We start from the raw sequence: 15461 nt of genomic DNA, 5'->3' as shown, positions 1-15461 counted from the left end.
CCCTTCCTCCCGTCTCCTCCCGTTGGTGAAAGGAATTCCCTGACTTGAAGGCTCATAAAGCCGGGAGAGCGGGAGGGCTAGTCTGAAGTGATGTCTCAAACGGCTCAAGCGTGCTGTTGCGGGAGTCCAACACTCTGTGCGTAAACGCATTCTCCTACCCTACTCCCAAAAAAAAATACCACTCCATTGCCTGCACAGCTAGAGAATACCGACTCCTATAGCTACATTTAAAAACCTCCCAAAAATCGACCCCCAAAGAAAACAAACTCTTCAGATAGATTTCAGATTTTAATTAAGAATTTTGTTAAAAAATGATAAATTTACAATATTTAGGAGCAAAAACACATTATGTCTTTTTATATATATAATATTTTACTTTTTAACATTTCATAGCAATTCTGTTTGTTTCTTTCATATTCACTTTTCTTATGCATCGTGAGCAGATCGCCTATCACTGCCGCTTCCGCTACCATTTCATATACAATATATAAAGATCATTTATTACATCAATCAATATCAATTTTATATCATTAATCTCTCTCTCGTCTTATCATAGATTTTTTTGCTTTCTTTTCATTTATTCATCATAATAAATCTTGTACAATGTGTTTTTTTCTTTTTAATTTTGTTTAGCATTTTCTTAGCATTAGTTTAATCTAATCCCTTTAGACAATTGCAATTGTATTTTTATTTGCTTTTATTAAATATAAAATCATAAGTTTCGTATTGAATTTGCCATAAATTTAGCTTCTTTCTCCCGAAAAGATTTGAATTTTCATTGGCACAGGAGAGTTAAATGCATCCCTTTCAAGCGAGCCCCTCTCAAATGTTGATGTACAATTTATCGTTAGAAAATTACTCATTATTTTGAAAATATAATACAATAATAAACTGGCAGCGTTCGTTAATCGGAGGAAAACCGTATTTTGAAAGACCATTTAAGTTTCTGTTTAGTTTTCAGTCAATTTGTTAGTGTCATCGTGTTGAACCTCTCGCCATTGAATGGCCAGGGCTCAATCGTTTTGTGATATATTCGGTTAGCGACTGGCAGGAGATTTCCAAAATTTCTCCAGGCCAGCCCTTTTTATAATAAAAGCTTTGGTACATTTATATATATTCAAATGTTTTGCATGCACAAAAGGTAACATACACACAAAACTAAGACTGATCGACTTGAAGGGGGATGCATTCAAGCGTGTCCTGTCTTTGCAATTTTTAGCTACTCATTAAAGGCTCTTAGAAGAAGATAACTCCCATTAGAGTTGGTTTCATGTAAACATGCAATTATATTTTGGTCGGATCATAGAACTGATTTAGTTACTCGGGTGGAGTGTCCATTCATCCGCACAGCTGCGCGCGAGCAAAGCCATATTCCAAAACGATAAATTGAAAATTTCTCACTTAAAATTCGAGTAAAACAAATTAAAAAAAAAATAGGTTAACCTTGCCCGGCTTCCCTGTTCACAAATCCTAACTGAAATAAACAATCTAAGAAGTGGAATTCAACAAGAACTACAGTTTTCCGATATGTTTTCATGATCATAGTTTCGTTTCATCACAGCTAATGACCGGATAGAAAGGCATCGTACAAACATTTCAAAGTACTTCGTGAAACGGATCAATAAACACTCACCCCGCAATGCAATCTTTATTGTATTTTAATATGGAAATATGTATGTATATATATAAAAATGTTACATTCGTTCCTTAACGTCTAAAAAGTGGATTTTTTTTAGATTTTCTTTGCTTCTTACCGACTACAACTTAATTATCACTATCACTGCTCTGATTCACGGTGGCGACATCACACTCGTCCAGAAGATCATGATTTGAATTCGAATTGATGCCATTCTCTTGGCACAATGATGATGATGACAATGAGGATATTGATGTTTTGGTTGATGTATCATTAGAACAACTACGGTTTATGTCAGCTTTCGGCGACCCAGTCTTCGATTCTTTTAGGCTCTCCTCTTTGTGGTTGTCACAATCGCCGTTGAGCGTTCGAGACTTGTTACCGTCATGATGACCATTAATCCCGTTGGTGATTGCCATCGACTGGTTACCATTCTCCAGGATGCTCTTCTGTGACTTCAATACTTTTGTTATTTTCTCTGTGTCATGTTGATGCGGGACGAATCGGGTCCACTCGTTGGTTGCTGGGTCCAAATATTCCATGGTGTTCAGAAAGCTTTTACCAGAGAATCCTCCAATCGCGTACAGTTTATTCTGAACAACCACAACGGAGACATTGGAACGAGGCGTTATCAAGGATGGGCCAAGAACCCAAGTCTTCGTCTCTTCATCGAAGATCTCAGTTGAGCTTAGCGATTGAGTTCCATCACTACCACCCACGGCATAAAGTTTTCCCTGGAACGCGGCCAACCCACAACCCCTGCGTGCTGTTATCAATGGTGACGAGTATGTCCATTGATCAGTTTCAGGATCATAAACTTCTACCGATCCCAAACAGTTCCAAGCGTCACTTCCTCCAACAGCCCAAAGTTTTCCATTGGAATCTGTCACACCGGCTTGATACCGACCAGTATTCAATGGACACAATGATGTCCACTTGCCTTCCTCCGGGGAGAACACATCACATTGTCTGATGCCACTTTGGCCGTTCCATCCTCCGATGCAATACAATTTTCCATTAAGACTGCAGACGCCAGCATTACTTCGAGCCAATGGCAAGGAACTGCATTTTTGCCATTTTTGAGCTCCCGGTTTGAGACACTCAACAGTATCAAGTTCAGTGGTACCTGTTAAAGTATTAATGATAACTTACGGGTGAGATTTAGATATTTTTAATTTGTTACCGTTGCTGCCGCCAACTGCATAGACGATGCCTTTAACCGTGGCAATTTGAACCCTTCCGCGAGCTTCAATCATGTTAAATTCTGGTGTCCAAACATTAGTTTCTGGGCAATAAGATTCGACTTTCCGTAGACACTCGGCTCGATCATAGCCACCTTGAATGAAATATAAATAGAATAATAAGACAAACCGCTATAGCTTCAAACAAATTGAACTAAAATGATAGATTGGCCCATATGAAAGGACAAAGGAATAGTCATTACAGTCTTAATGTCCGTATAACACCTTAGCGTTTCAGGGAGTAGGTGGGCCAATCCCACCGGGACTAGTGGTGTTTTCGGGAAATTGAAGCCCCACTAAAGTAGCGACTTCTCTACAAGTTGGAAGTTTTAGAGTTCAAAATATTCCCTGCTTGTCGTAAAATGCGTGTATAAATGAGCCTGCAACTCACCAAAATGATTATGTTTCGGAAACGGCTACCACGCCTCGGAATTACACCGATCCCTCGACTCCAACCTTGGCTTCCATCAATGGTACAAGATTGTTCTCTAGAATATGCAAACGCTTATCGACAACAGTATCATCAGAATGCCCACTCACTCGAACTTCAGCGAAAATTTCTGCTACACAGACTGGACATTCGAGGGTTAAGCGAGATAAGACGGTTGGACTCTGGGGAGCCTGCCGGGAACCCAATGTCAAATTAATGCTTACCACAATCGCTTGACACGCCTTGTTGTCCTAGGAACCTAGGAATCAGTGTTGGACAAAATGCTAACTACGAGATTCCGATCTAGGCTGCGAGGAGAACCTCAGTTGGGCAATACTACGTACCAACGATGACCGATGCAAAGAAGAAGGAGGGTTTCTATGAGCTACTCAACGCAGTCGAGGGCAGGCTTCCTGACACTTGTTTGACACATATACGGTTCCATTTGTTTCGGTCTGTTTTCAGTCGAAACCTAAAATAAACTGAACTGAATGAAACACTTTCACCCATACACGGTTCCATTCGGCAAACTGCACATTTCATTCAATGAAAACCTGACAACATTTAACAAATTGATTGCTTTTTGTTCCCTGCGCACGAATTCGAACTGCATTGAAACCTGATAAAACATATTCCTGTTGTGGGAGCATTCGGTTCTATACGGTTTCAATTAGGTCCCGAAAAGACACCGAATTGAAACCGAAAATCCGTTCCACACCTGTCGGCAACAACCTAAATTAAACCTAAAATGGACTGAACCGAATGGAACCGTATATGTATGAAATGAGCCTAAAGGTGACATTACTATTGTGGTAAGTGGTAAGTGATCTAAATGCCGAATTGGGTATTGATAACACCATTCTCAAACATGTGATGGGGAAAGCCAATCTTAGGGACTACGACTTTTCGCAACTTCCACAACCTCGTCATTGGCGACACATTGTTTGAGCACAGTCTGCCATGAGATCTGTTGGGTCACAACTAACCGGGAACGTACATCTAATCCGACTGTATCACGATCAGCAGTACATTTATCAGTTGCCTTCTGGAAGTGCAAAATAAGATAGGCACAGACATCAGCCTGAGATGAGACCATGACTTGATGCTCATCTTTGCTTCGCGCTGTTCGCTTACGAAACCCGAATGCCGTTCAACAATGGGATGATGCTGATCAGAGGGCAGAAATCTTGAAGAGTTCAACAAAAAGAAGTTGATGACCACTAGGCCGCCATCCAAAATGCTCTTCTCTCCGGTGCAAATGAGGTTGTTGACTACGTCCCGAAAGGGCGATCTAACATATATGCCGGACATGACGACGTTTCGGAGAATAAAGAATTGAAGCATCTTATTGCCATCGCGAGTGGGGACGAACGTGACGCACTTGAGCTCCAGTACCGCGAAAAATCACGAAAATTGAGGAAAAGAAATTCCTTATTGCGCTAGTCAGGGAAGCAGAAGCTGCTGAAAATAATTACGATTTCGATACAATATACAGCATCTCGAAGATGGTCACAAGCTTCACGATGGTCCTGTTATGGACATTAACGGTAAACTCCTCACCCAAGATGACGAGCACCATAAGAGATGAAGGGAATATTTCAAAACGATTCTGAACCACACAATAAATGGTGCAGTTCCTCCTCTTGTGGATCAAATAGTCAGTCTAAGAGCGGATGCCGACTACTCCTCCAAAGAGAAGAGAGATTACCTCGCCCATCAATGCGCTCAAGCAAGGAAAGTCCACGGGGTTTGATGGTCTTCCAGCGGATCTCTTCATCGCAGCGTTCTCTACAGAGCTGCTTCTGCACTGATCCGTAAATCCTAGAATCCTGAGATCTTTCCCAGCCTATAAAAAAGGGAATGATCCGGAAGGGGAATTCGGAATGATTCCGAATAAGGGTGCCCATCTTCTTCGCGACAATTGGAGGGATATTCGCGTGTCTCGTACCGCTGCAAAGATAATAGTTAAAATTATCCTAGAACGCATTAAAAAACAACTCCAAAGTTTAATCGACAGAATGCAGACTGTGTTCCGCTCTAGATCCGTCCGCACTAAGCACATTGATACTCTGCAGATCATTTTGTAGCAGTCTGTGGAATTCAGATCTCCGCCTCGTCTGCTCTTCATCGATTTCTAAAAAGATCTCGACTGCGTGATAAGGGAGGGCATCTGGAATGCTTTACTTAGGGTTAAAAGGCTAGGTTACATTAAGTCCATTTTATACGTTACGAGATATCGTCCGTCAATCGTTATAAGCGGTCCAAATCCTCCTTGACTTGGCACAGGCGGTAAGCCATCGCCTTCTAAGGCACCCGGCTGCTAAGTAGTGCGAGTAGATTCCGCCCTTGACAGTCGCCCGACGAAGAACTACCAAGAAGAGAGCCCTGCCTGGTCAATCCGTCAGCCCGCTGATTCCCCTCTATGTTCCTATGACCGGGAATCCAGAGGAGGGTGACCTTGAGCATGCCGCCCAGACTGTCCAGCGGGATTCTGCACTCCCCCACCAGCCTGGAATCGCTGAGTACATGGCATTAATGGTCGCTTGACTGTCGGTCAGAATGGCTATGTTACAATTAGTGTTATGGGACTCGAATCATGCTCCAGCCATTGACAGACTTTCAGTATCGCTAGTACTTCCATTTGGAATACATTGGTGAAACCTGGGAGAACATATGACTCGGATACACTGTGAATGTTCGAGAAAACCCCCGCACCCACTCCACAGGCCATCTTTGATCATCGATTAAAAATAATGTGTCCTTGGTTGGAAAGTCCACAGTAAAATTTCCCCTGAGGTTCAGCTTGCGTGTGGCATAGTGGGTGAGGAATGCCGATATTGCACCGAGGTACTTCGTCTAGGATGTTACTGTCACCGTAGGGCTTCGCTGTCCAGCATCTGGACTCACGTTGTCTGACAGCACTGCATGCTACAACGTATTTAATCTAGAGGTCTAAGGGGAGGAGTAGCAGGAGTACATTGAGAGCATCTACCGAGCAGGACTCCAGAGCTTTGGTAGCATCTGCACACGCGGTTCTTTGAATCCTGTTAAGCTTTGTTCTATTGTACTTTTTGCTCAAAGCCTGCCACAATACAATACAGCCATACGTTAGGATTGGACGCACCACAGCGGTGTACATCCAGAAAACCATCCTCGGCAGGAGATCCCATTTCTTTGCAAAGGTTCTCTTACAGGCATAGGAGACTACACAAGCCTTCTTAACCCTCAGTTCTATGTTCAATATACAATTTAGTTTAGGATTCTACATTACACCCAGACATTTTACATTGTTAGAAAGAACCAATCTTTGTTCATTCATTGTCTTGGTGGCGAATAGCATCAGTTCCGTTTTGGTTTGGTTTATACTGAGTCTGCATCTTGCGACCCTCTGGCACACCGGCAAATGAAGACAGCCGACATTATCTAAACGATTAATTTCAAACCATTGAGTGGCTATGGGCATATAAAACGTTTCACAGAGACTGAAGGGACTGTGAACCGTCCTCGAAGCGCCGTCGCGCACCCAAATCTATTACTCCGAAAAAAGCAGAAGATGTGCTGCCGAATTAAGATAAATCTGGAGAATTCGATGTACAAGGTGGCAAAGGAGCTCGAAGGTAGCCTCCGAAACATGGCCAAAAAAAAACTAAAGATGCCCAACTAGAAAATCACCCGTGTTCACTTCCTAAATGAGAAGATGATAGCGACATAGCTCGCGAAAACTCGCTGAATGATTTCTCTGCTCACTTCTTGAAGGCGCTTTTCATCGGCGAGGAAAATTTCGCTATTGAGTCACTGTACAATCACCAGAATAGCCGATAATTACTAAAGAAAGACCAGCAGAAGACTGCGGTTCAGAAGACCCCTGGCCACAGTCCTTTTTCAGTCTCGGTGATGGTGTGGGCAGGGATCTGTGTAATTGAGAAGACGCCATTGATCATCATAAAAAAAATATAAATATCAATGTCACTAGCTAGTAATAGTGGGTTTTAGGAGAAGTTCGGAAGCCACCCAACACTCTGACATCGACGTATTTAGGCTTTAAAAGGACTGGATACGGACGCATTCGGCCGAATTGATTACTCCGTCTGGCCTATCTTGGAAGAAAAAGCCTCAGCTACACAATCAAAGATGGTATACCAACTCCCTCATAAACAACTGAGGCTCGGTTGATATTTGGGTAATGTAGTTTAAAACTCATCCCGGACTTAAAACACGTGTATCGTTGTATAAAATTGTGTAAGGCACGAAATCAAATGGCAAGAATTCCACCTTCCCAAATTGTGTAGCCAAGGAGCAACCAAGTGCATGTTGACGAGGACTTCAGAATAGTTGCCCTTAAATACTAGCGGACTTCAACAATCAAAGGTCACCGTTATCTGTTTATATTTGATCTCTTTATTAGCAAGCCGGAAAGATCATCCAATCATCCGTTAACCTTTTCGATCATTAGAAAGACTTTTTTCTGCTAATCAGTTCCAATTTTGAAATAAGGGCACTTCTAGTAATTTTTCTAAATGTGATAAATATCTTTACTTCGGTCATTTATAGAGTTCTTGAGAGCGTTCATGGATGCCTAATTACCTGGCCCCGCTAGCCAGTTAATGCAGAAAGTTCTGGTGCGATGTCAACATTTTACCCAAAGCATCAATTATTTACGGGAAACCTAACTCTATGTCTTCATCATCAAAAATTCATGACGAATCGCTAGAATGAATCTTAATATAATCACCGAACCTGATTTAAATATCACATCACCAAACAGCACTACATCATAATATTACTTAACGTCACTGCATCACCATCCAGGGGAGAAGTGATAGTGACATTATCGTGAGATGCTTTGTAACGTCCGTGCTAATGTGATATCACATCACCAAGTAATACAGTATCATTCCACACATGCACCGTTCTTTCCACTACAAGTGGCAGTAGCAGTTGCAGTCGTCAAGTGCCGATGCTGACTATCTGTTAATTGCTGGCTTTGGCTTGCAAAATAATTTACTGGTTGTGTGTGATCACTTTTATTACACAAACTAAGGCGCTTTCATTCCACTAGGATGGAATTTTGCTTTTTTTCTTTTCTTGCATGAAAGAAAGTTGACTCTTCATTCAGTACCTATTTGGCGTTGCCATATATACTTCACGAACGTGATAAATGCAGGGCAAATATCACTCTAGAGATAATATTTTGTAATATCGAATATCGAGTGTGCTCTGGGATATGACAGAGCCTATACCCTTGAGATAATGAAAAATGATGTTTGCCATATTACTTTGTAATCACTTTTTTTCACAAAATGAAGTGGTATCACATCAATCAGTCAGATGAGGGTGGTAAGGGTAATATGATCGTGTAAATCAAATCAGTTACTTCTACAATGCTTTATATAACGCCACAATGAGGAAGAGGAGGTCAGACATACATGTCCCCTGTTCAGTCCTTTGTGAATTGAACTAAGATCGCGATTTTTGGAACAACGACTAGAGCAAATTATTTGAAACTACAAATTATTATATTATTATAATGAAATATTGCATTTTTAAAGTTGTTAGAGGATTTTGACTATAGTTACTCTAAGTGGAATGCTTATTTGAATTATACTTCTAAAAAATAGGACACTTACCACAAACAAGAAGTTTTCCCTCCAAATCGGTGACTCCCAATCCACATTTTGGTCCAGACATTGTTGCAACTTCACAGAAAAGATCCAAATCCTTACCACCATTCATTGCCTTCTCTGTATTCTTCTTCACCAAATCCGGCGAAGCAGTTGGTGAACTATTCACCGTATTAAGCCTCATCTTCACCGATACCCTCATCAATGTACCATTCACCGTAGCGAGCGCAACAAAAGTATTCTCTCCACATTTTGCCGAACTGATGAAATTCCAATCGGGCTCATAAAGTATTTCCTCTTCACGCTCATTAATATCACGGGAATAGATTAAAACACGTGGACGTCCCGTTGCTGCCAATAACTTCTTCTTTGGTTTATTATTCGGGCATTTGAGTACCAAACGCTTGTAGTCTTGGACCAATTCGGTATCAGACTCGTGGCCGGATGGTAAGCCAGAACAATCTTGTAGGGAATTGTCAAGCGCAAGGTAGAGGAGATGGGAACGCTCCATTAGTTGGTTGTACTGAAAATGTCAAGATGATTAATGGAAACTTGTGATCGTAAGTGGGAGCGTTGTTTGTTTACCGTCAAGTGCTCGTCAGTTAATTGTTTTTTGATCCAGTCGAACACCAAACGACACAACGATCCGGATGTGACAAGCGACATTTCCTGCTTGGTTTGGTATAGCACGTCGATTTGAGCGCAAGGTAGTTGGAGGAATTCAGCTGTTTCGGAGACAGCGGGAAACTAGAAGGAGAATATTGTAATTAGCACCGGAGTTGATAAGAGTTTAATGGCTCGTTTAAAGTGAACACACTTAGCCGTTTTAGAGTCATGTTATTACCTCTTTATCAATAAATGCATCAACCTCTTGTACAAAACTCTTATTCTTATCGATACCAGGTAACGAACGTATTTCAATGCACAGATCAGCCGTCATCTCCGAAATTAAATGCTGAGCGCACTGTTTCACCACACGCTCCATACGTAGCTTCCAGGCCGCCAAATAGACATCTTTCACTAATGTATCAGGAACTTCAAGTACAGTTGTATAGGCATAATCGATAAGGATCTGCAGGGCCGTTTTTGTTATTCCGCCATTCAAACGAAAGCTAGGAATCTCCTCGCTATGCGTCTTAACCGATTCCTATACAGAAAAATTTCATTAGCAAAGAAACGTAGGAAAATTGATTAGTACGGTTCTGCTCAATCAAGGACCTAAATTCATGGTTGAAATAGATATTAAAACACCACAAATTGAAATGTTATACCTGATCAGCGCTGAATAACTCCATAAAATACGATGAGACACAGGCCAAGACATTTTTGTGTGCATAAATGTCCGAATTGCCGACCTGCGTAGAAGGAATTAGAAGATGTGTTTAAGTACCTAAATCTTTGTGTTGTGGGCAAGTCTATTACCAAACACATCGAGAAAGAGAAATAAAAAAATGGGAAAATGTAATTTTATAAGCAAATTCTTCAACTTTAATGATTTTATTTTTTTTTGCTGTTTTTAATAAAAAAAAAATTAGAATGAGATTTTTATTAAGCGAGAATCTAACCTGCAACTTACGACCCAAACAACACGTTCTTTTTTTTTGTGGATAGAATACAAAATTTAGCATGTCTAACGACGCGTTTGGATTAGTAATTTTAAGTGGATCTACTTTGGAAGAGGCCAATTTTGAGCTTTTCAGCTACAGATTTTTTTGTGTATATCACAGCCGTTAAACTTGTTGTACATGTAAATTTTGTATTCAAAGCTTTTAGTATCTTTATGTGCCTTATCTTTTGGATAACTTACATTCAGAACAACATCACAAAACAGTCGATGTTTTTGCATCGTGTGCAAAGATTGAAGAAACGATGCTTTCGTTTGCTCATCTGTAAACTTCATGAAGCCGCAATCTTCCATTGCGTCATCTGTAACGGAAAGAAAAGAAGGAAACAAATTAGAAAGTTGTTGACAATAGAAACTTTTAATGGTATTACTGCTATCGAAATGATTGATGTTATTCAAGTGTGTATACGATGAAGGGAGGCGGCAAAGATTTTGTGCTACAGAAGCGTAAGGAACTCGATAAGATCCATGAAATAGAGGACAATTACGAATCGTGAGTGACAGGATGAAGGCAAGGTACGAATTAAGGGCAAATTCTGAAGGCTTTCTCGAAGATCAACTGGTGCTAAATCATAATTCACAACGCAGAAAAGGGAAATCGCCAAAGCTGCAGTCACAATGGGAAGTGCCTTATCGACTAGCGAAAAGATTAAATGGCATCGTCTATTGGATCCGAAAGTTTGGCAAGAACAGAGCAAAATTGAAAATAATACACCTGGACAGACTGGCATCCTTTAAAACGTCCGGAGAATAGCAGCGATTCTTGTTCGGGACAAACAAGTTTAGGCGGTGGGCAGTGTGACGAAAATCACTTTGGAAAATTATGTGTGACGTCAATGTGAATCGTTGTAATGCCACTTAGCCAGGACACCCAAATTGCATGTTTCACATCTACCGAAACGACCCTAATCTCCTTCGAATCCCAATCAACCTCGGTCTTCGTCGCCTCTGTTTACTGTCCCAACCAATCCCTCTACACTCACGACTTTCTCCGTATGCGCGTCCCGACACCGCTCTCCCGGTAAACAATGGTCCCTGATTATTGGTAGATATCTCAATGCCAGACACCCGTCCTAGTTCGATGCACGGTCGAATTAGAACGGGGACCAGCTCTACCTTTTCCTCACAACCTCAAATCCCACATAAACCTAGCTCATTTCAGCCCGGCCTTTCCAACCTACAACAGATCGCACTACCGTTAATACCTAGACCACTTCCTGATTATCCCCCCCCCCCTCCCCTGTTATCCCCAACCCAAACACCTCCCCTTCCTCGAAACGGTCCCCGACATCAGCGATCATGACGCCATAATCCTTCGCATAAAACTTCCGAACAGAGTCGTTTAGTCCAACTTGGAAACATATCAACTTAGTCCCCAAAACCAAACTTCAACCTCTCCTACTCCCATCCAACTGTACAGTTCCCAACGACTCCATTGACCTAACAGTTCGTCAATACATCGAAGCAATTCGGCAAGTATGCGATGAAATGATCCCATCCCGTCCCTTGAACTACCGCAACCGACGACATTCTAACCGATATCCACTTTAAAAAGACCCTCAGGCGCAGATTATTTAGGAATAGATACCCTCCGCAATCCTCTCCACAGAAGAATCCTCACCCTATACACCCAATATCTCCACAACCGCCTCTCCAACACCGAATTGAACCCTGGTACATACAAGGAACTCAGGAAAACCTGCCCGCGTTTAGGCAAATCAGTCCAACAAAACGCGATCCTACCCCAAAATATCTCACCCACAGAAAAAGTGAACGTCCTCGCTCACCACTTCCTCCAAGCCCACCACTGCACCCTCCACTTCCCTGAACCAAGTTTCGATAACGAGGTAAGCGGAAAGATCTCCCAACTCCTAACCCACCCCTCCTACCTCATTCCTCAACCCACACGAAATCCCTTCACCCACGCCCTCACTGTCCCAAGTCAGCGAGAAAACATCCTCCCCATTCACTTTATCAGTTCAGACTCCGTCAGGGCGGCCATTGCCGCCTCCAAAAACAAAAAATCAGTTGGACTTGACAAAATCCCCTCCATCGTCGTCAAGAAATACGCCCCAAGCATTGCTCCTATTATATCCTCCATCATCAACCACTGCCTTATCAACGCCCACTTCCCAACAGATTGGAAGAGTCCTCGAATTGTTCTTATCCCAAAAAGGACCAACATCCTCTAAATCCCGATAGCTACAGGCCTATCTCAATCCTCTCATCCTCCGCCAAAATATTCGAGCGGATCATCAAAGTCATTATCGACGAGCACTGTGACTCCAACCATTCACTCCCACAATTCCAATTCGCCAACCGACCCAAACATTCGGTTGAGCATGCACTCCTTGTGCTCAAATCGGACGTCCTCCTCGGCCTCAACCGGAATGCACCGACCATAGCCTGTCTCCTCGACATAAAGAAAGCTTTCGACTCCGTATGGCAATACGGACTCGCATACAAACTTTCCGAGGTCCTCCAGTTTCATCCGCACCTCTGCAAGCTAATTTTTAGCTTTCTTGATGGGCGGAAATCCCAAGTCCAACTCCGTGAACACCTCTATTCCCCATATTCCAGTCCGCCTGGCATCCGTCAGGGATCAGGCCTCCCCGCTACCCTCTTCCCCCTGTTCATCACAGACCTACCCAGATCAACTCCACACCCAAATCCAATCCCAATCCTCCAATACGCGGATAACTTCATCCTCTACACCTCCACCAGAAACATCCCAGCCAATGAAGCCCGCCTGAATTCCTATTTGGAGGAGCTCTACCGGGTGTAAAATTTTTTTCATCAAATATAGTCACGTGGGGTATCAAATTAAAGGTCTCGATTAGTACTTTTCAAAGCCGGTCTTAGTTTTGACATTTGTTGGAAAGGTGGGGAGTGCGGGGGGTTGAAAGTGATAATTTCTTTAAGGCGGCCATTCTCAACTACCCAACCGAAAAATGTGAAAAAAATCAGGAGGTTGCCACTATACGGTGCCTGGACTCTGAAATACTTTCCATGCCGATATCTGTTCAAATAAAGTTAATAATAGTATAATACTATAATTTTTTGTCATTGGCTGGGAACCCCCCTTAAATTCATCCTAGTGCCACGAGCAGTGATGCAGCACAATCTTACCAAGTTTGGTGGAAATCGCACTATTTCTAACAAAGTTATAATACGTGAAAGTTGTTGCTTCTTTGAAAATTAAAGACTATGTGACTTTAGTGCTACACAATCCAGTGATACGAGCCTACGTAAAGCAAATAACGTAACCAGTGATGGGACTTTAAAGCCGCCTATGATAGCATAGCCAGGGTAAAACTGTACACGGCCATGAAAGAATTCGGTATCCCGACGAAATTAATAAGACCGACTAGGCTGACCCTGACCAATGTGCGAGGCCAGATAAAAGCAACAGGATCACTCTCAAGACCATTCGACAACAACGGTCTACGACAAGGGGATGCGCTACCATGCGTCCTCTTTAATCTGGCCCTGGAGAAAGTGATCCGTGACGCTGAGGTAAATGCGAGGGGTACGATCCTCCTAATTCCACCCAACTACTGGCCTATGCTGACGATATCGACATCATGGAAAGAACCACCCGAGACGTACAAACTACCTTCATCCAGATCGAGCAGGCGGCGCGAGATCTTGGGCTGCACATCAATGAAGACAAGACAAAATATTTCAGCTTACAAAGACTGTTCCGCTCGAAACGTCTCATCATAGGGTCAAAGCTCTTACTGTACAAGACTATGATCTTGCCAGTCCTCATGTATTCCTCGGAAACTTGGGTTCTTAGCAAGAAAAATTGCGAACTCTTGGCCTCGTTCGAGAGAAGAATCCTCCGAAGAATTTTTGGCCCCCTACATGAGGATGGACGATTCCGTAGCCTACACAATAACGAAATCTATGAGCGATACCATGACCGTCCGGTTGCGGATAAAATCCGGCTCAATAGGTTACGGTGGGCGGGTCACTTAATCCGTATGGATGAGGATGATCGGAAAGTCTATAAGGGCAATATCTATGGTAGAAAAAGAAGACGAGGTAGACCCTGCCTAAGATGGAGCGATGGCGTAGGTCAGGACGCCAGATAGCTTTTAGGAATATCGAATTGATGGGCCTCGGCGCAAAACCGGGATGTCTGGAGTTCCTTATTAAGGCAGACCTAGAACGGATACCGGTTGTTGCGCCGTTGATGACGATTCGTGATCTTGAAACGAAATAAATGGCTATAATCTCGCCAAAACAAACTTTCATGGAGACTGTTTCGAATGCATTAGCGTCAGAAGCTGCCTCTGCAGTATGTCGGCCAGCCTACAAGGTGCGAAATCTGGAATGGGAAGATGACGAATTCGAAAAGAAAGTTCGTCGGATAGTAAAGACTTTGGCTTTGTGTACTTACTATCGCCGATTTGTATCCGGCTTTGCAGATGTTTCAAGCAGTTTACATGAGCTTACGGGAAAGGGTCGTAAATACTCGTGGAGTAAGGAGCAAGAGGAATCATTCTTGCAACTGAAAGAAAGACTTTCCAGTGCACCGATCTTGGCATACCCTATTCCGGGAGAGAAGTTCGTGTTGGACACCGATGCAAGCAATTACGGAATTGGGGGAGTTTTGTCACAGGTTATTGATGGACAAGAAAAAGTTATGGGATATTTAATTAAAGTCCTGGGGAAACCTGAAAGGAACTATTGTGTCACGCGACGGGAGTTGTTGGCAGTAGTTGAATCGGAGAAACATTTCCATAAGTACCTCCATGGACAGCCATTTCATTTGAGGACGGAACATGCTGCTTTACGGTGGCTTCTATAGTTCAAGAATTTGGAGGGACAATTGGCTCGTTGGATTGAGTAAACAGCGAACATCGTAAAGGAGGGCAGCACGGGAATGCGGATGCAATGTCAA

The 15461-nt window shown here is 42.6% G+C and overlaps 1 protein-coding gene across 4 annotated transcripts in view; it reads right to left on the bottom strand.

Moving 5' to 3' along the window:
* Positions 1–269: 269 nt before the first annotated feature.
* LOC119654703 (influenza virus NS1A-binding protein homolog) overlaps positions 270–15461 on the bottom strand; it is a 250906-nt gene continuing 235714 nt past the window's right edge. For 3 of the 4 annotated variants that reach the window (XM_038060217.1, XM_038060218.1, XM_038060219.1), the window contains 7 exons: positions 10736–10854; positions 10200–10283; positions 9773–10075; positions 9514–9675; positions 8935–9451; positions 2820–2972; positions 270–2762 (listed from right to left, as the gene is read on the bottom strand). In XM_038060217.1, coding sequence (XP_037916145.1) covers positions 1765–2762; positions 2820–2972; positions 8935–9451; positions 9514–9675; positions 9773–10075; positions 10200–10283; positions 10736–10854 — 2336 coding nt within the window. In that variant the 3' untranslated portion in view covers positions 270–1764. Of the gene's footprint in view, positions 2763–2819; positions 2973–8934; positions 9452–9513; positions 9676–9772; positions 10076–10199; positions 10344–10735; positions 10855–15461 lie in introns of all 4 variants that reach the window. The other variant, XM_038060220.1, reaches the window with a different exon arrangement.

This window comes from Hermetia illucens, chromosome 4 (assembly GCF_905115235.1).
Source record: "Hermetia illucens chromosome 4, iHerIll2.2.curated.20191125, whole genome shotgun sequence".
NCBI classification, from domain to species: domain Eukaryota; kingdom Metazoa; phylum Arthropoda; class Insecta; order Diptera; family Stratiomyidae; genus Hermetia; species Hermetia illucens.
The sequence above is the reverse complement of the archived record's forward strand: the minus strand, read 5'-3'. Positions and strand labels throughout refer to the sequence as shown.